Below are 25,524 nucleotides of genomic sequence, written 5' to 3'. Positions count from 1 at the left end.
AATACTCTGTCTCTGCTCATACTACAGACACTGTTCACTCGGTTCAGCACTGGCTGGGGATTATTGGTAGCCAGGTCAGGCAGTACTGGATTGTAAATCATGTGAACACACTTATGTTTCTATTACATTAAAAGTGAATGTAATATGAATAAGAACGTGGATGTAAGGTTGGCCTGTACCCATTTTAAAGCTGACTTGAAAATGGTAAAATGTTTAATTCAGGAATCAACACAATGAGAAGACCAAGCTCTACTAAACTTTATTTGACTACTTTTTTTCTGTGATGCTTTGAATTGGCAATAAATATGGACGCCCTTTCAAATGTGCAATATAGGGCAGGGGAGGATCCTACAGATACAATGCATTGTCATAATCAGATGGAGTTAACAATGGCATTAACGAATGGAATTTTGCACAGGTCCCCTGAAAGCGTTTGCACATGGGACAACAATGAACATTGTGAAAGATTGCAGATTGCAGTTTCTCTGCCTTGCCTCAAGACAAATTCAACATTCAACACATAACACTGCACCACATAATTATGTCACGATACAAGTCAATTTTTTCTAAATCTAGGATGTACCCAGGTCTCACTCTCGCTACCTCGACTATTACAGTCTTTGTTTCTCTGTCTCAGCCAATGTAGGTGTTAAAAACCATAGTGTGACTATTGATTCAGATCTCTCATTTGAGGCCCACATTAAAGAGTGGCCTTCTTTCACCTGAGCAACATATCTAAATTGAGGAAAATGTTCTCCTTGCATGATGCTGATCTATTTATTTATGTATTTATTTATTTTTACCTCAGCGGCTTGCTGTTTGGCAGTTCAGGCCTGTTTACCAATGTAGAGCATTTCTGTGACCGTGTCTCTGTATAAAGTGCTATACAACTAAAATTGGACTGAACTGCAGCACTTAGTAGTGGGGAAACATTTCTGCCAACCATTGTGTGTGACTATTATTGCCAATTGATGTAGATTACTGGGAAATATAATAGTTGACTGACAAGAGGGCTGTCAACCTCTTGCTGAGGGATGAGTGAATTGCAGGTCAGAAAACTGCCAGAGATAAACTGGTTGACTTACTCCTAGACAAGATAAAATAAATATTAAAAAAGTAGAAAAATTGTGTGGATTATCCCAATACAATAAATCATAAAAACATACATGTATTTTTATAATACAGCTGAACTGCGATATTCCGTTTTAATGTTTGACAATTTATAATTCGCTCTTATGTCAAGGAATATGAAACAATTCTGTTGTGTGATATGTGAAAACTGTAAATGTCAATATCTAAAAACTGTATAAACTGCATGCAAAACACGGACTCTAAGGTCTCCACGTGTTGACAATCAATGTTGAATGCTTTCGCCGATTTAGACTACGCTACATTAATACATTTTGGTTTAGTTTATCCAAACATAGCCTATCAAAATGTACTTAACAAACTTTTAATTTACTAAATAATATACGGGGCGATACAATAAACTAATTTGAACTATAATTTAATATGCTGCAGTGGCGGACATTGTGCGCACTGCAGAGACATACTTTTAGAGTATGATTGTTTAAATTTGTTTTTAAGAGTGGGAAGTAGCCTACTTACATATGTGTTTGACTGCGTTAGGTTACTTATTGCTGGGTAATTGAAATGATAACGAAAATATTCACAAGATAACCTACATACAAATTTGTCACTACCGTCATAGCAGTCAGCCCTGTGATTTGGCGCGCTTGCTTTTCTAACACTGCATTTAAAATGTTTCGCACTGTCACCTCCGTGAGCCGCTCACTCCAGAACAAAACTTAATTCTCCGTTTCTGTTCGGTTGATACGATGAGACTCAAACAGTACAAGAAGCAAATTAGACGCCAACAGACTAGCCGAACCTATTGTCCGCTTTAGACTGATCGGTCTGTGGACTGTCTTGCAAAGCTGATTCAACGCGAGCTCAAGATATGGACGAATGAGCTGCACTCTATTGGACAGCCAAGAAAATGCATCATTTTACCTAGGGAAGGGATGATTGGGGGTTGTGAAAAAGCTTACAGCGAATGGTACCGTACACTTCACAGAGCGACTTAGTATTCGTAGCAATCTTAAATACAAGACATTACGCTCTGGAACAAAATCACGGAACTTTGTTTCAGTAGCCTACATAAGTAAGAGCTGTATTGACTAATTTAATTTTAGTGTTTTTGTAAGAACAGGGAGAGTAGCCTACTTTGCATCCTATTCAGTAGGCTTTTTTTTTTTTAATAACCCAATAATGAACCAGTAACAAAATGTCTATTGAGGAACCGTTGTTTTTTAATTCAATTGTAGATTTGTTTTCCCAAAATACTTCGCGGACTAACAGCAACCACACTTCTGCTGCTGATATGGAACACTCCTTGCTGTATCCGTGTGGGATTGCAATCGCTATCGTTTATGGGATCATTATAATTGTTGGACTCATAGGCAACATAACGCTCATCAAGACATTTTACACAATGAAATCCATGAGAACAGTCCCTAACCTGTTCATATCTAGCCTTGCATTGGGAGACATACTCCTTCTCGTTACTTGCGCACCAGTGGATGCCAGCAGGTACCTGACTGACGAGTGGCTCTTTGGCAGAGTGGGCTGCAAACTAATTCCGTTCATCCAGCTCACGTCGGTTGGTGTGTCTGTTTTCACACTGACGGCACTTTCCGCGGACAGGTAAGCAATAAGTTATGAATAACTAGCAAATTGAAGTATAGCACAAAATTCGACACAATGCTTAAACGTCTTATGAAAACGATATTGAAACATTCATGGTCAAATTCGATTAGACTAGTGTGCACTTTTATTTTTCTTTTAAATTAAGTAACCCATGTAGCTACAAGGGGGACTGTACTTACTGGGTGCGCAAAACGGAATACTAAAAGGAAAATTCGAATGACAAATTCTGCGACACAGACTGTTTGCTGTTGATTTGAGAACAGGGTGTAGACTGGAAGAAAATAACGTTTGCGACTGTGTGTCCTTATGGTCCCAATCAAATGCATTGTTTTCTTGAGAAAAACGGAGTAGTTGAAAGAAAATCTCATGCACCTCTCCTTTGAAGAATGTAGTAGCCATACATGGTCATTATGGGGGATTTTCAGGAACACAAACAAATCACAAACTATTCTAGGAAATGTAATTAGTGACTATAAATGTGATGTGTTCACCTATGCTCTTCAGAGTGAACCATGTCCCATTTCTCTCCAGTCATTTAATTTGTATAATATTAGAGGGTTAACACCTGTTGAATAAGTCTTTATCTAAGCTGTGAGCATTTACTTTCAAGGCATCAGCATTGCTCATTGAAAAAGTTTTTCCTGGTTGTGAGCTTTTCCAAGGTTCATAGAGCTTTGTCGGTTCATGGGTGATCAAAATGGTGTATGAGGTAAAAGAAAAGACACATGAAACCTGCCAAAACATAAAACCTTTATATGGAATATACTGTCATATTTTAAATGATCACATACACATACAGGACATTTCCTAAAGTAGGCTATCAATTATTTGGTGTACATGCTCTGTTTACTTCATTATTGTTTCCAGTTGTAAGAAACAATGTAGACTGATTGGATTCCTTAGCAAAACAAGTAGATTTTCACATGATCCTTCAATGTTATGACCTTGTTTACGCTGAACATTCCCAGTAATGTTACCTGATTTGAGCTAGCAAATTGCCAGAGCAATTTTTCCCACTCTCAGTCATGTTCTTATTCAGTGCTGCAACCTCCTCTTTTGATTGAGAAGAGTGTATTCAAGCAAGTGCTTTCCTGCAAAACAGCCTGTCAGCCACTGCTTCTGTATCCCCCCCCCCCCCCAATTTCCTCTCTCCCTGGGTGACGATTGTACACCACCTGGTGTGGCTGCCAGCTATAACCAGCATCAGAAAAGTCAAGATAGGGTGGACCCACCTCCACCCTAAAACAGTGTCTCAGCGAAATGAGACAATACGTAGGTCCAGAGATATACTTCTTGAAGAAGAGTCAAAATGCAGATGTGAGAATTGGCTCTGGAATATTCCCCCATCCTAATGGTTCACAGTCCCCGGGTTACAGAAGAGAGCACATTTATAGCCTGGAAAGTTAATACTAAAGGAGACAAAAACTGGTTTTCCTGTTTTATGGTTGTCTTAGGTGAATCACAACAACATTGTCTCCTTTACAGCCTCCGTTAATTTCTGTATCTGTTCATTTTCTTTTCATTTTGCTAAGGTACAAAGCAGTGGTCCAACCCATGGACATACAGGTGCCAAACGCCACGGTGAGAATCTGCACCAGAGCAGTGGCCATCTGGATGTTCTCCATGACCCTGGCCATTCCTGAGGCTGTCTTCTCTGACCTGCATGCCTTCAGCATTGCAGAAACCAATGAGACCTTTGTGACATGCGCTCCCTACCCAAGCGCGGGCGACCTGCACCCCAAGATCCACTCCACGGCCTCCTTCCTCATATTCTACATCATCCCCCTCTTCATCATTTCCGTCTATTATTTCTTCATTGCACGCAGTCTGATTAGGAGTGGCTACAACATGCCAGCAGAGGGCAACGTTTACATCAGAAGGCAGGTGGGTGTAATCACTGAAGGTCAGAGAGTAGAACTCGTCTAAAACAACAAAAAAACTATACAATGTTCCCGAACAAAAGCGGTAATTAAGAACATCTTTACTCGTCAGTAGCATGGATGGCAGTATGGTATAATGTTTCAGGAGCTGGGATTGTAACTCCCAAATTTTCAAGTTAGATTTCAGGTAGGATAATGCCTTTGTGTCCTTGAGGAAGGCACTGGATTCTGGATAGGGTTGTTAATAATTAATCCATGAACGATGATTTGCCGTTAATAAATTGATCGATAAATTCAACATATGGGTATCTGTATGAACGGCCATTTGCCTTTTCCGCGATTCTCTCGTTTTTTGTGCTTTCTGTGATTTTTCGGCAGTTTTGGATAACGCAGCCTTAACGTAGCCAACCTTAACGAGTTGTTTATAGACCTTCGAATTTTAACTACATTCTCAAATTCTGGGAGAAACAGTGCGACAATGCGTAAAAATCTTGAAGGCGTCCTTGTCAGTTCAAAGAACAAACAGCATTGTCTACAACATGTTGTATACCAAAATAAAACTTTAAAGAAATACAAAACGGATACACTGTAATCGTGTTTTATTTTAGTAATTCATTTTGAACATGCTCTGTGGTCAAATCACGTTCTTTTAAAAGCAAAACAACATGCTCTTTCTTTCCGTGATGGACCGAATTAAGCAATTAAATGTATCAGCCTAATGTATTTTTCTCTTATGCTATTTGTTCCTAGCAACCAGTCACCGTCCGTACATTAAAAAAACAACAAAAAAAACATCATGCACTTGTTACTGTTGCTACAGTTGAGCGTGTTATTTCAGTCGTCTCCCTCCCTCCCTGTTGCGCATACGGTCTATTAATTTAATAAATGTTTCAAACATCGTGATTTCTTCCACTTTTGTTCATTTGTCAGCGATTTTCAATAATTTGCCATGACTTCTCCGCGAATTTATCCGCTATTTTCCGTGACAAATAGACATAACCTATAATTAGATGTTTTGTTAACGATTAATCCATGATCGTTCATTAATGTTGATGGAAATCAATCAACGAAATTCCTTAAAATTTTAATCCCTGATTCAGAAAAATGTGGAGAGGTTTTTCTTTGTGCAAATTAATCTGAAAGTTCTCCCTTTATTGCATTTGATTTTTTCTGTCTAATGGCAGTCAAAATGAATAGCTGTCTTCCATTTAAACTTCAGTCATAGCTGGCTTTTATGGATCAGTATTCAAGTTCTGCAAGATTATTGTGCTTCTCTCTTTGTGCACGTCTTGAATGCTGAAGTGCTTTAATTTCACAAATGCGAAATCATTGTCTAAGTTGCTTACACTGTCTTTGTTACATTTAAGACAGTAGAGTACATATTTGCATATTTCTTAGAGTAGATGCATATTTAAACAAATAAACCTTTATTTGAATTAATTAATCCAAGAGGAAAAAGGTTTAAAACCAAAAAATATGGGATTCTCATGGTCAAGGACTGTCAAGAGACAAGCTACTATCCATATGTGGAGGCATAATGCCTCACAGCACAGTTGTGTGCAGCAATCCAAGCAAAACATTTGAACTTTAAAATAGGAAATCAGTCATTGAACACATTCCTTTGTCTCTCCACTTTAAATTGTTCCCCAAAAACATTTGATTTATAAGGACAGCTTCCAGGAAATCCTGCTGGTAGACTGCAGGGTTCTGTGGCTTCAGCACACACAGTAAAATGCTCAGTGTTAATTCATTCCAGAGTGGGACCAAATGTAATCCGTTAAGGGTTGAATTAACACTGTTCGAGTTGAATTAACACTGGACATTTTACTGTGCGGGAAACAACTTTAGGCTTTCTTGGTCCTTGGAAACAGAGCAGCAACTTTGGAACAAGACTTTGCAGTATGACGAGGTGCAGTTGCTTTTTAAAAAAAATTTTTTTAATGATTGATCAGCCCCTTGCCCCATGTTGCAGATCAACAGAAAACTGTATGCATTTCAGCTATTTTGCAATACAAAATGCTGTCTAACCTCAAAGGTCAGTTTAAAAAATCTTTATGTGAGAGGCACCCTGAGATTGGTTGGGGCCAAGTAACAATAAACATGGGGTCCTTGTAGAAATTTACTGCTTGACCTGAGCTTCGGCAGCATAAAGTACTGGTGCCATCACTGCTTCCTCACTGCAGTATACATCCTTCCCACAGAAATGGCTGTTCTTCTGCAAGTAGTGTGGGATATGATGTAGCGCCTGACTCTGTCCTTTTTATGTCGATTAGCTGCAGGTGCAGAAGTCGCAGTAGACAATGGAGGCTAGAAGGGATGGACCTGCACACCGCAGAATAAATAAAAGGAAGAACTCTTAAAATTTATATATATATATATATATATATATTTAGCCATGCTAGCAAAAGTGCAAAAAGTGCTAAGTACAAAAGAAAATGGTGACTAATGTTTCATCATCTGGTGCCACAGAATATGGACCAGACGCCTATGGACAGGCAATAATGCATGTATTGTGAGAGTATGGAGAGTAATGGCAGACAATAGCATTATCTGCAAGGTAACAACCAGACCTGGGTCAAATACGCATTTGTTTTGGATTCAAATACGTTTCCAAGCTTTACTGATCCTGTGTCGTGAATTGGAACCAATGAAATACTTTCAAAAAGTGCAAACCCTACTTTCTGGTCATGTTTGCTGGCTCCGTTAGACCAGGCAAGATCAATAGAGCACAGAAAAGTATTTGAATCCAAAAAAAATGTGTATTGACCCAGGTCTGGTAACGACATATGTAGAATATGATGTAGAATTCTATTACATCTTACATATCTATTGCAGATGCAGAATACTTGGTCCAAATAATCACACCTGTGCTGGCCATCAGGTCTCATTGACTGACAAATTGCCAGCCACTGGATGCACTTTCTTTATTCCCCTCAAAAGACAAATCTGGTCTGCCTACCAAACAAATGCAGGCAATCTGGCATTTAAGTATGTCTCATATTAGTCTTGCCTGTTGTATTCTAGTCTCTCTTCCTCTTTGCTTGTCAAACTGAACATACATTCTCCTGTCATAACACCTTAAGTATTACTGCAGCTCTAACCCGTTTACAAAGACATACCAAACAAACAAAGCCTGTATTTTCTCACTCTTTGTATTGAATAGAAGGCCATCCTAGCAAAGATTGGTGAATTATTCTTTGCATTATTGTTATGCTAATGACACCATTACTTGGGCTTTGTGCTGTACAGTTGGACCACAATGTTGCCATCTGTTGTAGTGTATTAACACTCTTCCCTTTGCTGATTGTTCATTGAGGCATCACAGCCTTTAGTCCTAAGCCCTGATCATAGCATACCCTGGCTTTCTTAGCAACAATGCTCAATATCCCTTTCATCTGTATGCGGGTTGGATAATTTTAAAGCTGTCAATCAAACACTTTCCCTTTGCAACGTGAATCGAATTCTATAGAAGCTGAGCTGAGTCATCAACGGTGAAAGTTGATTAACAGTTTAAGAAAAAAAAAGAGTGAATACTTTATAGATGTTACGTAAAAAAAGATTTTGTTAGTCAGTAATTTAATGTAACCTATAGGCGCTAGCTAGCCACTGAGAATCATTTTCATCTCACAGCATCCAAGGGGGTGGTGAGGACAATTAAAATAAAAATGTTTTCTAGTCCATTTCTTTCTGGAAACATACATTTCAGTGCTTTTTCAAGTACTGTTTTGCTGGGGTGAATTATACATGTGTTGTACTTCATTACCTCCAATGCACTCTGAATAATTGCATTGTGGTAAGCAGGTCTGTAACCCCAAAAGATTTTTGTCCACATTGTGCTGTCATTCACAGCAGTAAATGGAAAACTCAGAATGAAGATGTGTTAAATGTAGGGATTTCCTATCTGCTCCTTTCTGTTTCCTTACTCTCAGATGGAGTCCAGGAAGAGGCTGGCGCGGATGGTGCTGGTGTTCGTGGCCCTTTTTGCTGTGTGCTGGCTCCCCAACCACGTGGTCTACCTGTACCGCTCCTACCACTACTCAGAGGTGGACACCTCCCTGCTCCACTTCATCTCCAGTGTGTGTGGCCGTGTCCTGGCTTTTGCCAACTCCTGCATCAACCCCTTTGCCCTTTACCTGCTCAGCAAGAGCTTCCAGAAGCAGTTCAACAGGCAGCTGTGCTGCTGCCGCCCCCCACTCATCATTCGCTCCCAGAGCAGGGGGCGGAGCACCACCAGGGTGACCTCACTGAAGAGCACCAATCACTCGATACCCAACTTCAACATCATCAATGGCCACCACCTCTGTCAGCAAGGATACATGTAGGAGGGAAGTCTCATCCGCTGCAGTTGCTGAGCACTTTTGTTTTTTTTCAGTCAACACTGTAACCCAACATAACATAACATAACATGATATGACATGAGATAAATTATGAAAACAGATTATTCAGCCCAACGCTTGGCATTTTCCTGCCTCTAAAGGGTGCTTACATTTTACCCACAAACTAGGTAGCATTCAGGACTGTATCAAGCCTGGGCTTGAAAAACCCCTGAGTTTCTGCCTCTGCTGGTTGACCTGGCAAGCTGTTCCACACAGTGACTACTGTCTGTGTGAAGAAAGACTTCCTGATGTCTGTGCAGAATTGACCTTTTGCTCATTTTCGTTTATGCCCCATCGTTCTACTGACAGAACTCAACCTGGAGAATCGCTTGTAGTTCACCTTGTTAATCCCTTGATAAACAACAGATCAACAGACTCAGTACTATTGCATTTGCTGTCCTAAAGTACACATACATGTACTATATGTTTATATCTATATATACTGTACATACATACACACACACACACACACACACACATGCACCATCAGCATAGTTGGATAGGGATTTTAGGCTTAGATTAGTGATAGTGATGCTACCTACAGATCAGCATCATAACTAAGGACTGTAACTATGGCCAGTGAGCAATGCATAAAAATGAACTCATGAGTACCAACAGAAAAGAACATTGTTTACTTTGCTATTCTTTGTTAGGACTTTGCAATTGTTTTTAACATAGCCTTACTTTAAGTACAATTACCTGGAAAATACAGCACAAATCTACTTGTAAAAGTCCAGACTGATTTTTCTCCACCAGACATTTGAAGGACTTCATTGGAAAAGCCATGTTCTGATTCTTTAAATAATGACTTCAGCAAGAAGCAATTTTCAGAACAGTTATTGCCGAGTACTTACAGTGTCCTCTTTTATTTATTTTAAACCACTGCATATGATTTTCTGTGAGGGTTACCTCTACGTTCTGTTTTTTTGCTTACATGCTGTATGTATGCATACCCACTCAGTTCTTTAAATATGACTACATTTGAGAGGGAAAAGAGGGATAGCCATTTGAGGACTATATGAGACCTGTTCAGCGTTATTTCAGCTCTAAAAGAGTGCATACAGGTCCAGTAGGGACAATATGTACTCTTATATATTCATTTAACACAGAACATTTTACTGTAAATAATTTGTGAATGTATTAATTTACTGTGAATGTACTTAAGAACATGTAGGTGCCTGCTAAGGTATGAGCCAGGAGTCTGTGTCTGACCACAGATCGCTCCAATGCAGGCTGATGACTCTTTCTTTCTTTCTTTCTTTCTTTCTTTCTTTCTTTCTTTCTTTCTTTCTTTCTTTCTTTCTTTCTTTCTTTCTTTCTTTCTTTCTTTCTTTCTTTCTTTCTTTCTTTCTTTCTTCCTTCCTTCCTTCCTTCCTTCCTTTTCAGATAATGTTAGTTATAGGTGTGCAAACGTTAGACAGAAAGGAAGTTTAGCTTTCTTTTGTTCCAATACAATACATATAGTTCCTTGTTTCTGTAGGTTAGCATTACACTTATTAATTGTAAATGTGCCTTTACTGTACCTTATTGTATGTCACTCTAGATGTGTGTCTGCTAAGCAATTGTGATGTATTGAATATATATGCACACACATACACAAACTGCCCTCCAGAATTATTGGCACCCTCATTTGAAATAAGCAAAAACTGCTTGATAAAATTCACTTCATTGTTTATAATTTAAAAAAATTAAAAAGTGATATGAGAAAATAGCGTGATAGTGCCAAGATAACAGCACTGATTCCTCTATAATGTTTGAAGAGGTGGGAGAACACACAGGAAGGGCCCGGAGAACATTCCTTCATGCAGAATTTCTCCAGATCAACCAAAAGTGCTTGGTCTTCTCTTGTGGACTCTCCTCACCCCACAGGTTTTCAATGGGGCTTAGGTCTGGGGACTGGGATGGCCATTGCAAAAGCCTGACTCTGTTGTCAGTTGACCTTTTTTTGTAAATTTGGAGGAATGCTTTTGGATCATTTTAGCCAGGCTAAATTCTGGTAATTGACAGTTCTTGATGCCATGAATCCTAATAAGGTTCCCATGGCTTTTGGAAGTTAAACAGCAACGCAACATCAAATATTCAACACCATACTTCTAGTACTATACTATACTATACTATACTATACTATACTATACTATACTATGGGTTTCCTTCTGATGATCATCCCTCTTAAGATATTTATTGGGAAAAGTGAGCATTAAACAGAAAATGAAACAACGTTACTTTGTTACACATAATAACATATGCGGTTTAATGCATTTATTGACAGATGCAGGTATTTTTGAGCTTAGTACCTGTGTTGTTTTATACAATGTAATTTTTGCTGATCTTTCTTGAGGGTGCCATTGTGTTCTGACAATTGATAGTTGATCTGTGCACAGTGGCTGTTTTTCTTGCTAAAATTGATTCAAATAACATTTTTTCCTTAATTTTGAGTTATAACTGAATGGAAATCAGCATTTCATTCTTCACAAACACAGTTTAATGAGTTCAGCAATCAACAAAACAAATTTACCGAACTGAGTTTGCTAAGAGAAATGCTTGTGTTTACTCATATGTAAGTTAAAGTCAAATGTTGATTGAATACAGGTAATTGTGATTTTTATTCTTTGTTTTGGCTATTTGTCAGGACATTTTGCAAGACTTGGTAGGGTATGTCAGTTCTAGAAATTTCAGCTACACCCTAGATATCCAGCTACAAGTGAAAATAATCACATGCTACACTACTAAGAAGGTGGTGCTCAGCATATCTTTTATACTGATTTGCAGTTTGCCATTGCCTATGTCTGCTTTTCCTCATACAGACAACATATCAGACTTTCTACACAGTCCAGTCTTAAAATGATTACAGTATGAATTGTAATATTATTTGTGGAATCACCCTGAAATTAGGCAGCTGACATACGCTCCTAGACTGTCAGAATACTAAATGGACAATTCAATGTTTGCATTGCAACTGGCATTAGCATGTCTTACATAATAGTAAAGACTACCACCTGCCCCTTTCCTTCCATAGGTCATAATGCTTTCGAGGACATGTAATCTGTTTTTGTAAATGAGATTTATTTTACCTGAAAGTATAGAAGTTCTGTTATTTGAAAAAGTATAATAAAGATGAACAAAATTATTCTTCAAAGGGAAACTTGTCTCCCCTATTCTGGATTCTGGGACCCCTCCCTTTCACCTCATCTGGGGTATTCCAGCATACTGGGGTCTCAGCCTAGAAAGTAAGAAACGGAGGACATCTTACATTTTCAGTCACTGTCAGGCGTCGATGTGGCATTAAAATGTCCTGCCAAGTCTCACTTGCCCTGATATCTGTCTTTGCACATGCTTAGATCCAGTTCATGTTCAGTTCATGAAATACCAGGGTAAAAGACATTTGAAAGAGTTCAGTTCTTTTTATGTAAGTGAAATTGAAAAGAAAAAAAAAACCTGCAGGTCCTTGAGAACTTTCAAAGAAATGTATTACATATCAAAGCATAGCGTGATTTGAAAGAAAGGTCATGTTCTGAATACTGGTGGAAATGAAGGAAGTGAACAGTTTGTTAGGTGTGAATAACCTGGATCATAAATAAATACCGAAAAAATATGGACCATGTCTATTTCTCCATTTGTGTCGATGGAATTCCATGGTTTCATCCTTCATTTCGGTTCCAATGGGGCTGTAAACGTAGAAATCCAGATGTCTGATGCCGCATGAGCACGCATTCAACCTAGCTACATAGCGTTTCATTAAATCAGTCAGCTAGGTGACATGCTAGCTTTCAGTGGTTCATTAATGACAGGCCCAGCTCAAGGAAATCAAATAAGCAAATCAATAAACTAAAAAATAAGAAAGAAAAAGATTGTTTAAAAAGCCAAGTAACTCACTCAAACAAATCAGTACAGTCTGTACACATCTGTAAAAAAAAAATTAAAAGAATATCAAAATAATACCAAGTTACCACTAATCTTGACTAATGTGTTTTTAGATGCAAAAGTATAAGTTTTATGTATGTGAGTAACTGATGTTTGTGGAAAATGTTCCTGTTCTGATTTTTTTTTTTTAAATAAACCCTTTCAGAAGCTACAGACTTATCTTGTAAATCCAACTCTTTGTGAATACTTTGTGGAGCTTTGCTTCAGTTTCATATTAACCATTGTATTCATGTTCTGAGTGAAACTGAGGTCAAGGTTAAGGTGGAGGTTAGAGCTAATGACAGACTTTCAAAGCCACATTATGTAAAAGTAAAAGGAATGCAAGCTTTAAATGCATTTAGCCAGTATCTTCAATGTGAACCCAGCCAAACACAGTATACTCTACCATTGCACTGTTGCTGCATTAGAGAAAATATTTGAGGACATTTGTATAGCCTTCGATGCACATTGAACTTATGTTGCTTGCATTATTTATTTATTATTCAATAGCTTGTATTATTCAATACAAGCCCTTCTCCTGAGGTGCCAGCTCTTACAGTTTTAGAACCAGTCCTTAACACCTTGAAGGTCAGAGAACATGCATTTTTTCCCCCCAAGCATTTAAAAAGGCCATTTCCACCTGGTCTGCACTACTCTTAAATAAAGCCTTAAAACTTTGTGGCAACACACAGCAGAGAGATTCTGACATTATTTTAAGGGCATGTGTGCCACCAAGATTATGTATTATAATTTAGGAAATATGTGAAGAATTACTCATGGTATTCACACAATGTACATAAAATGCAACTCTACTGTTTATTTTCACAAAATTAAAAAAAAAAAAAAAAAAAAAAATTGTGCGGATAACTAAAAGCAGTAACATTTTTCAAGGGTTTTTCCAAGGCTTCCCAAAACCTCTCCTAATCGAACATTTTGGATAATGTTTTACATATTATCTTCACCACAATAAAGCTTCCTTCACTGAAAATAGCATATTTTGAAAAGATCGCAGAGGATAAACAATTCTAACATGTTTTTGAGTGTTGATACCTTACAAGAATCAACATTATGTTAAATGTTGAAATACATATGGAAGCAATTATGACAGAAAACTAATATTAGTCTGGGTTAAACTCTCTTTGCAGCTGCTGACGTTATTGAGAACATCAGAGAGACGGTCTGTGTCTATGGTAGCTGGGGCGGCTGAGTGTAGCTTGCATCTGCAAATGTATTGTTCACATTCTGAATGAGTTAATCAATGGAAAAATGTCCATTGTCCATCATTAATATCTAAAAAGAAAAATATCTGCGCTATTGACTCATCAAGCACAAGCAACTAGGTGAAGATACTAGCCAAACGTGGTAGGTCTGGCTGAAAAGCTGTAGGAGGAGTAGTGTGCTGTTGATGTGGAATAAGAAGAGATAATAAGGAGAACACTAAGCTCGGTTTTTTAAGAGAACTTACGTGACCTCCAGTGGGGCTATAGCTTTGTCTAACACACTCTCTTTGAGCGATTCTCCATTTAATAAATATAAAAATAAAACCTCTAACTGAGATCCACTTTTTAAAGCTCTTCAGTTACTTCTCTCACAGTGTGAAATCCTTTTATCCAATCTGCCATACTTACAAATACTTTTATATCACTTTGCTAATGTTTTCAAGAACTGCTGTAGCTCATTTCTGTATGATTGGGGGATAGTCTTACTGCCATTTAGTGCCCCGAGTGCTGAATAGTTACAACATTGGCCAGAAAGGAGTCTGTTGTAGAAACTTAGTTCAAATTTGCTGTGTGTTAGTTGCCCATTTTTTAATAAATTATGGATCCTCCCTTTATCTCCATTCTGTGGGTGCTGGTGCCCATACCACTAGGGGGCAGGGGGGAAAGGCCTACAGGGGTGTTATGACCATTGTTATAGTACATTCCATTACATCTATTTGGCAGACGCTTTTATCCAAAGCGATGTACAATAAGTGCATACCGAAGGTCATTGGAACAACTACAAAACACAGGTCCGATAAGGCGCAATACTCATTAAGGAATACTGTGTACCCTTTGCTGAATCTGTTGGCATTTTAATAATTTAGCTGTGACAGTTTCACCATATGTATTTTTAATGTTGTGACTGAAGAGAACATATCATACCAGGATTCACATAGTGCATATATTATCTACACGAATAAATCACAGGTAAATTACTTTGTGTGCGCTTCTTTGTTTCCAAAGTAATTTGATTCATTCAGAATTAAGTATTGCTTTATTTGTTTTTAAGGAGAGCAAACAGTTTCACCTCCTTGTGTATTTTTTAGTTTTATTCAGACAGGGAGTCACAGGTAGAGATGGGATCAAAGAGCAGAAAGAGCCATAGTGGGGAAAGCCCGGGAGGTACGCTGGGATTAATATGTGGGTCGGCAGTATGTGGGTCAGCCCTTTTACGGACTGTGCCACACGTTCTCCCTTTAAATGTTGCTTCTGTTTACATAGGGCATGCTTTTTGATATTAGCTAGGATGCTAATAAACGATGTTATTAATTTCAATTTTTTTAAATAAATAAAAATCTTTTTTTAACTCGAGTTATGACTTCATTTGAAAAAATGTAAAAAATTGTGATTAATCCCTCTCATTAACTTTTTTTTTTTTTTTAATCCATGAGCAGCCCTATATTTCCTTCTTAAATATACATGAACAGACGAGAATAGCTTTGGATTGCCATGCAAGAACGGGTGCAACCCTGGAAGACAAACTCAGGAAAGGAGAAAAGAAATGATTTTTTGCATTTTCTCCCCAGCTGGGTTTCTGTGATTGTGCTTTCCTGGTCACAGCTGTCACACCTGCACCTGACCATATGCCAGTGACTGGTTTTCACACTGCAGTCACAAAGTATAGCAGGGGGGTTAGCGACAATCAGAAGAGATGTGCATCTCTTAATGATGTCACCTGGCATGTGGGTCGCTTGGTGTGTCACCAACATTTGCCAGGGCCTCTCTAATTGGGTTCTGGAGACCCATTCAGTTCTGAATCCTGGGGACCCAAAAATGTTTTTTTTATAATTTCTTTTCTCAAGAGAATATCTAAAATCAATTAAGGTTTTTAAAAATATGTTTCCCCCTAATTATTGAACTTAGTTATTTAATACAGTAGTTTTGCCTCACTATTATTTGTGTTAGCCTTGAACATTTTGTTTTCCACAAATGGTTTAGTTTCCGTGATCAGGTGTCTACACTTTCAGCAAAAGGAAAGATTTACCACAAAGCCTATTTTAGAAAACGAATGAGTAGTAGATCTGACTGATTAAAATTCCTGGGATGTAAATATTGGCTGTTGTCATTAACACCCTATTATTATCAGCCAATGGCATGTGCATGTTGCTATTGGCAACCTGTTAATCTCGCAGACACATTGGAACCAACCAGCATTTGTTTTCATTTTCAGCACGTTCTTAAACATTCTTAGTAACTCTGCATAACAGAGATAACACAGTCGCTGTTGGTTTTTCTGCCTGAGATAAAAAACAATTGTTGCCTGTCTTGCAGCCTTCCTCTGTGGGGCAACAGCCTTGGGAAGAGTTTGTATAGCAGGGTCGGTTGTCAGAAACACTTGTTTTGAGGAGGGCAGATAGCGATGTGGATTCTCTTTATCTTGCATGGGCTTGACCATGGCTGATTGAGAAGACAAGGAAGTGCAGCCCCCCATGCATTTTACAATTAAGTGATACCATCATTTTGTTTGAAGAAATTTCTTCTGCTACGTGGGGGTAAAGAGCTGATGTGTGTCACTAATTTTTCATGGAAAATGGGAAGCGTTAGAAGGACACCTTCAAAGACTAATACAGCCATGCTGCTCAGTTACTAATGTAAATGGTTTATGTGCTTGCCCACAGACCACACATAGGCTGCAAAATATCACTATCAATGTTGTAACCAAAGAGTTCAGTACAAGCCTTTGTCTACATAACATAAAAAGAAAGAGTCCAGCAACACATATACGGTGGAAAATATGGAGGATACAGGGTTCATGTGGTTCATAAGCAAACATATGTCTGATCTAAGCCTAATTTGTAACTGACTGTTTATTGAGTCTACACCAACATCTACTGCACTGCAGGGATGTAAGACTGCTCAAGGGTTGATAGTTTGTATGTACTGTGGTAAGGAGTTTCTTACTACATTCTGGTGCCTAAAAGCAGAAAGCAGCTTGTGCATTTACGTTCAACAGTGCAAATAACCGTAAGACCCTGGGTAAGTGCTTCGTCTTTGCAGTGTTTCTGCAGCATGAACAGATATCCGGGAACAGCCAGCCAACACAATGATTCAGCCATTAACTGGTTTATTCATGGGAAAGAGCACAGCCGGGCTATTTTGTAACTTACAATACAACACTGCTTAGCTATTGCTTTTAAAACCCCCTGGGAGGCTTCCTATCTTCCCTCCAACAAAAACACCTGAGCATTGCTGCCTCTCTGCACTTTTTCTTATTTTTAATCTCCTCAACACTTTGCACCACCGCCTGTCTTCTTAAAATTCTGGAAGCCTCCTCAGTACACACAGTATTTAAATAGACAGAAGTTCAGTTGCGCATCTCACATAACTAACAGGTTAGTGTTTAGAGTGTATTGTTCACTGAGGCTGATACACGATCAAGCAGTTATTCATTTATTCAGGTTTTAAACCCTTAAATGCTTTAAATATCAACAGAAGAATCTTAAAATCAATGCTTCTTTGTTCCTGTTAAAATGCAGGCAGCAAGCTGAAACTGCTGAATTGATTTTTTAGGAGACCAATGAACAATAGTCTAGTCAGCGTGGAAATGCATGTATAAGCTTTTCTGTGTGGGGACCAGAAAATAATGGCCTCACTTTCAATATATTTCTGAGATGGTAAAAAGCAGTTTTAGTAACATTGTTAAAAGGCAAAAAAGTTGAGATCTGGGTCAAAAATCACCCCAAAATGTTTTTCTCGAGGTTTGCTTTTCAGACCTAATGCCCAATTAACAATCTTCAGACAGTGACAAAGATTCTATCAAAGTCTGTGGAGAACAGCAACATACAGCTGGGGAGGTGGAGTCTGTGCTTCGCAACAAATTACCCAGATGTTTGTATCTTTTAAACATTGACTAGCAGTCAACTTTTCATCACATCCAACCAATCAGTTACGACGAGGCTCTAGTGTTCTGCTCCAGCATTACGGAAGACCAGCTTATCATTGCAGTCTCCAACTACCCAGTTCTGTATAGTATGATTGGGGTCCACCCTTCCCAGCAAAAAACAGATGCATCCCTGCTCCTTTTCCTCCCTTTCCATGTGTCAAATGCTGACCAGAGGGGGATACTGGTGCATATGATTTTCCATATAGGATTTCAATGCATGACGCAGAGGCAAAGAACCAGCAGACATTAGCCAGTAGCCATCTACTCCATTTGCTTAAACATTGCAGTTATACTTTAGTATAAGTCGTAGTGAAGCTGTCCTCATTCAATTGAGCACCTAAGTAATGAGACAGGAGTTGTGTAGCTGAACAACATAGGCACAACATACTTTGTGGACACTTGCTAAATCGAATAAATATTGCACATATCAACACCAAACTGCTTAGCTAACTCAGTGTTGATGTAACTGAGATATTAATGTAAAACAAGTGTTGTCACAAGCTGATATTGTATGAAAGGTAGCCATTGTATGAATTAAAACGCTAATCATACCTAAATTTCACCTTCCCACTCTTTTTCCGACCCATCTATAATTTCCTAGAATCGCCACTGCTATAAGCTACCATTATGGGATGAATTAGCACAAATAAGCTTTCTCACAATTTTTATATCAAAATGCATAATTATTTAGCAAATTCGATAAATCATTACAGAGTTTACAATCGGTACGTTATTGGTGTCACGCCAAATGGTCTGAAATGCACCCTTGTCACTGCATATGACTAAGTATAGCGATTTCTGCTGCTGTCATCAGTTCATATTGTCAATTGAGCATAACAGGGTTAACAACTTCTCGATGTTCAATCTCTGAGCTTTGCAGTCAGTAATAAGGACCTAATTCTTATTCACATTTTATCTTAAAAGGCTGCTTGAATTTTACATTCATAAGAGTTCATAAGAGTGTTCAGACCAGGGTCCTCATTATTACGGGTCACAGAGAGATAGAGTTTTGTATAATCAGTTTTTGTTTGAGCCTATTACAATTACTAATGAGTGAACATATCTCCTCTTAGTAGTTTAAATTGAACAGTAAAATCCTAAGGTACACAACAATACCAAGGTTCAGCTTGGAATTTTGAACCCACAAAACAAATTCTTGGCCATGGCATTATTCCCATCCCCCCCTCTTCTAGCATGCATGGTTGTGTCACGAAGTAGAATGGTATAAATAAGATGACCAGAGGACAGCTGTACATTGTGTCGGCCATGCTTATTTTTAATTTCATGTTGGCAGACTATCAGGGCTTGTGAAACCTGACAGTTAACTCTATTTAATGAACAATTTTGGCAGGGTAGACACTGATCTGTGCTGTCATTGGCTATAATTCAACTTGGACTCAAAGAATTATGGCAAACCCCTATGTCGGTATCTAGTTTCTAGATTATCTCCTTTGAGAAACAGACGATGTAATTTGTGTGATCATAGGAATGTGTTTTCTCTCTGTCCCCTCTTCCTGCTCTCCACATAGAAACGTACTTGTCCTGAAGTATTATTAGCTTATTACTTGAAGACAGCACACCACATTGGGGGTCAGAGACCCTGCATGGCTATAGATGCACAAAGATCATGTTCCTTTTGGTTAAATTTGAACGTAATCTGTGAAATCTAATTGAAATCATTGATTGAAAATCGTCATGACCACATAGATAATGGTTGTTCAGGCCTGGTAGCTGAAATCTACATTGTTGGGAGCGGTTCCTTTCAAGAGAAAACCAGTGAGGTGCAATTTGGTTTTGTTACATGGACATTATTTTGCCTGAAGGTGGAGATTACAGCTGGCCAGATTTGACAATTATTTGCCTATAAAATATCATCCCAGTTGTACGAAGCAGAAGTAAACTCCATATCATAGTAAATTCCATAGCTGAGCTGGATTAATTCCTAACATATTCATGTTTGGTCTCATAAAGGCCGTAAGACAATAAAGATTTTGATAATAATATGTGCTTAGTGCTTAGTTCTTAGCCCTGCTTCCAACAACATAAGGCCACTTTAATACGTGAATGTGCTAGTTTTCAGAGAAGACTGTCCCTGTCTAACCCTGCTCCCACATCCCCACACTTCACACCTCACCAAATCAGTGCAGCCACTGTCCCACCTCTTTCTGAATCATTTTCCCTTCCTCTTTTGGAACAACATTAACAAGCAGACTTTTCTTTACTTCATGAGTCAGAGTTAGAAATTTTTGGTGCTTAACTTCAGCCTGTTAACATCTGTTATGGTGGATGTTTGGGGGTTTGATATCTGTGGTTGCAATCTGAGAAATCTGAACCTTGCACCTGGGCCTGCTGGTGAGCTGTTATGTGCATGCAGGATCTTACATTTTTGTCTTACAGCTCATCTGGCATTTTTACATTTTCATCCCTGGCCTTTTTGGAGTATTTCGCTGTCTTTTGGTTTTTGGACCTTGAACTTGGTTTCCTGGGTAATACTTTGGGGAGAAACAGGCTGTGGTTTGATATTCTCTTTCATAAATTTATTTTGTGGCTTTGACTGGTCTATGTCTGTAATGTTGTTAATAGTTTTTTTAAAGTCAACCTTCATCTTTTGATCATGTTGTACATTTAATAAATGAATATCTTACTTAATAAACTGAATAAATCTCTTCATTTTAATCTGGTTGTGATTCATACATTTTGATAAAGGTTGATCCAACAGGTTTCTCTGCAAATAAACTAATTCAATTATATAATTAATAATTGATGTATTTGATAATAGTTAACTGATTAACTGGTTGATGCACTTGTGTTCAGTATTCAGAGTTCAAACAAGGGTGTTAGCAGTTAAAACCACAGGATTCAGACAATTAAATATATTTGACTTAATTCTCACTGTCTGACACCTAATAGCAGCAGGAAAAATCAAAACTAAAATGTTAAGCTTGTGCTAGGGTGTGATACTAAATGTATCTAAATTGTTCATTGTGATTGCATAAGACAAATTGGCAAAAAGATAAATAATTAAATGGGACAGTGGATATTTTATTTGCCCCAAAATAAAACGCATTAACAAAGTAGCCAAAGAAAACAAAATGCTACAAGAAAGAAAACAAGCCACAAGTTATTTCTTCTCAATTTCGTAATTTCGATTTTGTAACTCACTCAAATCGAGATTCCTTTGACTCAGCACTTGATTATAGGGCTATGTGGATCAGCTGTTGATCAGTGTTTGGGAGACTGATCAGTTAATTGGTCATTCAGAGCAGCTGTAGTGAATTTTCTCTAGTCCAATAGGGCGTGACGACGCCCTTCCTCTTGCCATTAAAAGAGACAAGAAATGGCATCTTTTGGTTCATTTTCTAATCTTATTCCCTCTTGCTGTGTTCCTCAGTGCAGTAGTTTTATTTTGGCTGGGAACTCAGCTGGTCTTTTGGGACCTACTAGTTGAGATTTTCATTGCATTAGTTGTCAGACCTGTGGATGAAAAGCTGTTTAAAAACACACCTACGCTGTGTCGCATGTGCTCGGGGGATTAGCAGATCGAGACTTCACTATTCCTTGCGAGACTATACTGCTTGCCTAAATGACTGCCAAATCCTGCATGTTTTGTTTTGTTTTGTTTATTAATGTTAATACCTTCTCCTGTCCACACAATTCCTTTTATTAGCTATTCAATAGAAAAGATTGTAAATTTATAAAGGGAAAGTGAGGGAGAAAAAACCTCAATTAGCTTTTCTTTCAGACTGGGCATTTGTTTATTTTATACTGAAGGGAGATTTGTTTATGTATATTGAAGAGGAATTGAATACATAATTTGAATTGGAAGTTATTAATTCTTTCCTTATTTCATATGGTTAGAACTAGAATTCAGACTCCTTGATCAGATAGGGTTTGGGGGCTGACAGAACCACCAATGAGCTAAATTGGCTCAGATGTTATTGTTCAACATTGAAAAATATACTTTAATCAACAATAAACCTTAAATATGCAATATTTTGTAACGCATGGCTCCTCATGTCTGTGTATTCTGAAATTTGTCCATGGAAGAAAGCCTGTTTTTCTACAAACCGGTTCTTGTATTCCTCTATTCTCTCTGATGAGAAGCAATGGCAGGTGAAATATCTGTATATTTGCATTATAAAAGTTAAATATTCAGTTTCGACTTCAGTTTTTGAGGTATTCACACAGCTGTAGACAGGTTCTGGAATCCAGCACATTTGACCAGCACTGACGTTATACAATGGTCTGAATGGTGTGATTAGATTCAAGGTGCTGTACAATGTCTCTCAAGGTGCTGAGAGTTGTCAATCATATTGAATGACATTTAGGGGTGCATGATGGGAATGAACAGGAATGATGCCTCCTCAGCATTCATGTTGCTTTGAAGGAGATCAAAGTGCCAATAATTTATTTAGCTCAGCAAAATTAGGCTTTGTTGTAATCAAATTATTAACCTTCCATCCCTTCTGAACCCCCCTTTTTTGCAACAGCTTTGATCTATTTTGCTTTGATTTTATTTTTTCATGTTCGTGCAGACATCACCTCATGTTGTGGTGCAATAAACATGATATAGCATTTTCCTTTTATAACAACACATGTTTGTGCCAACATCTGTTGTTATAAAAAAGTATCATCTCTCACCTTCCACAATTGATAAAATATTTTGTACATGCCTGCGGGTATCCATAATAGCTTTTATTCAGTTTCAAACGTAGAACCTTTCCCAAGAAGCATCTAGTTGTTTCTATGCTTCAAACTGTCACTTGAACAACCTCAAAGGTAGAGAGTGTGTTCACACAATATCCCTGTGTACTCCAGTACAGCATGTCTTTTTTCCTTTTTTTATTTTGATTCTGTAGCGAACAAGTGCCTCTGAGCTTGTTAGTCTTGCTTTACTTTTCCTCCCAGCAAAAATCAATGCAAAGCCTGAGACGTGAACAGGCTCATGGCTCAACACTTTATTTTGATGAATTATTGAAAGCAATCCCCATGTTGTTTCTCTGATCAGGGGCAGAAGCAGAGGTGCTGATGGATTTCAAATATGTTTGGCATTTCTTATCCTTACAACATGAGGTGCAACGCAAAGGTCAAAATGACTGGACCTTAATGCTTTTGGAGAGGACTCAACCAGCACTCTTTTTCCAGAGTGATGCAGTCAGAAGAGATTTGCTGGCCTCCAAGAAACAACCATGCATGGCAGACAACATAAATTGATTTTTGTCAGGCAAACATAGACTACATGGCCAAAAGAATGTAGACACCTGACATCCAACATCTCATCCAAAATTATGATTTGGAGTAGGACCACCCTTTGCTGCTATAACAACTTCTTTATACTCTGTGTTGGAACATTGCTGCAGGGATTTGTTTCCATTCAGCCAGAAGCGCATTAGTGAAGTCAAGCACTAATTGGATGATTAGGCCTGGCCCGCACCTTTGATCCCAAAGGTGTTGGATGTGGTGTGGTCAGGGCTCTGTGCAGGCCAGTCAAGTTCTTCCACACCGTTCTTGACAAATACATTTCTATATGGACCTTGCTGAGTGCCCGGGGACATTGTCATGAAATGAAATGGGAAAGAGCCTTCCCCCAAACTGTTGGAGATGCACAGAATTGTCTAGAATGTCGTTGTATGCTGTAACATTAAGATTTGCCCTCACCTGAACTAAGGGAACTAGCCCAAACCATGAAAAACAGCCCGACACCAAGGGGTGTTAAAATACTTTTGGTCATATATTGTACATTTCACACAGGAAGTCACTATGGGTGAATTAATCTTACCTTTCATACATATTACATTACATTACATTACATTACATATGCAGTCCATTTTGAATCAATGGACCTAACTAGTGTTTAGATGGTCTTCATGACTACGGCAACATTTTATAACATGAGTAAGTTGTAAATTTGAGAATGAAGAAGCCCATAATCCCCTCTACTCAAAATAAGGGGGAATTCATATTTGCCTTGTGACAGAACTATTGAGGGCTTTGGATTTGAGTGTACTGATATTGAATCCTGACTGAGTGGATTATTACTATTATTATTATTATTATTTTTATATATATTTATTCCCTTTATCTGTTTGAGTTCTTGCCATCAGGAAGAAGACTGAGGTCCCTATCCTTTATTACAAGCAAAGTACTCAACAGCTTTGTATCAACATCGGTTCTCCTTATGACAGAGCACACCTTAATTTTTATTGTTTGATTTAGCGTAGTCCAAAATGTATTTTAGTGTTTTAGTTCTATGTAATTTAAGTATGGACGTTCTTACTAAAATTTACTTAACATAATTTTTCATTTCTAATTTGTAATAGTAGTAATGAAATTTAGGAATCTCTAAATGCACATTCTGTAATTTTATTTCTTAATGTAATTTATGCAAAAGGGTTAATTTCTTGTATGCTGACTATTTCAGGGAAAGATTTCCTGGGAAAAATAAAACTCTATTCTATTTCATTCTGTCCTATCCTATTTCTGTCATCAGACTGGTCCTCTGTCACTGGTAGTCTGCAAGTGTCAGCTCATCCAACTGATTGCTGCTCAGCTGACAGGCTGTATAGTGAAAAGATGTTGGTGGCTGACAGAACGTGCTTAGAAGAGAGTGAGTGTGCATGCACACTCTCCAATCAAAATTACAGCTACAGCAATCAGACCAACACACACATGATTCAGTAGTCAAAATTGGGGCAAAAAAAATCTAGGCTAAAGTAGCCATGTGATCAATATAGGACTTATGTAATTGTATTTCAATTATATGGATCAAAAATAATTGAAAGCATTATTGGCTGCTTGGGTATGGGAATATAAAACAAGGTACTTGATACAGTATTTTGTACTAAAATCAGAGCTAACAAAAGTTAGAAATCTCCTTGTCTAGTTTCAGTATTTCTGAAAAATGTTTAAGAGGTTTCAAGATCAGTCTGTCCACTCATTTCTGTAGTTCAGTGAAACTTCTACAGGTTATAATAGGCTCTTGTTTCCATCAAGATCACACAATGACATTTACATTTCACAGTCATATATTTATGAGCTTTCTATTTCAAGCCATGGAAGTGCTTACCACTGTGTTCGGATGCTTGATAGCTGTGGATGTCTCATGCCATTATTGAAGCTGTATTTTTTTAAATAACATATAGAGACACAGAAACATTTTTAATGAAAGAATTTCATGCTGGTCAAGCTCTGATTCAGATTTTTCACACCCGAGGAATCAACGTGTAAGTACTAGTGCATATGAAAAATGTAACATTTGTTCTGAGAGCACATACATTATATTCTGGTGAATACACTGCACAGATGGTGGCCTAATGTCTAGCCGAGTTTAATTATTGTTTCATGAGGCCAATCAGATGCAAGCAAGTGCCTCAGTCTGTTAACTACAGGTTACCCAGTTACCTGCACGAAAGACAACTACACCTCATATCACATGAGTATAACATTTTGAATCATTCGGTGGATTCAAATCAGGTGATTCACGTATTTTTCCCCCTTTAGTGGGGGGCTTTGCA

General features: G+C 38.1%; 1 protein-coding gene across 1 annotated transcript; it reads left to right on the top strand.

Annotated features, from left to right (window-relative positions):
• The first annotated feature begins 1,980 nt into the window (after positions 1–1,980).
• LOC135241143 (gastrin-releasing peptide receptor-like) lies at positions 1,981–10,185 on the top strand. The gene is made up of 3 exons (XM_064311298.1): positions 1,981–2,706; positions 4,242–4,593; positions 8,519–10,185. The coding sequence occupies exons 1-3, from the start codon at positions 2,288–2,290 to the stop codon at positions 8,909–8,911; spliced, it is 1,164 nt and encodes a 387-aa protein (XP_064167368.1). The 5' UTR covers positions 1,981–2,287; the 3' UTR covers positions 8,912–10,185.
• The last annotated feature ends 15,339 nt before the right edge of the window (positions 10,186–25,524 follow it).

Source organism: Anguilla rostrata, chromosome 15, assembly GCF_018555375.3.
Source record: "Anguilla rostrata isolate EN2019 chromosome 15, ASM1855537v3, whole genome shotgun sequence".
In the NCBI taxonomy this organism is placed as follows: domain Eukaryota; kingdom Metazoa; phylum Chordata; class Actinopteri; order Anguilliformes; family Anguillidae; genus Anguilla; species Anguilla rostrata.
The sequence above is the reverse complement of the archived record's forward strand: the minus strand, read 5'-3'. Positions and strand labels throughout refer to the sequence as shown.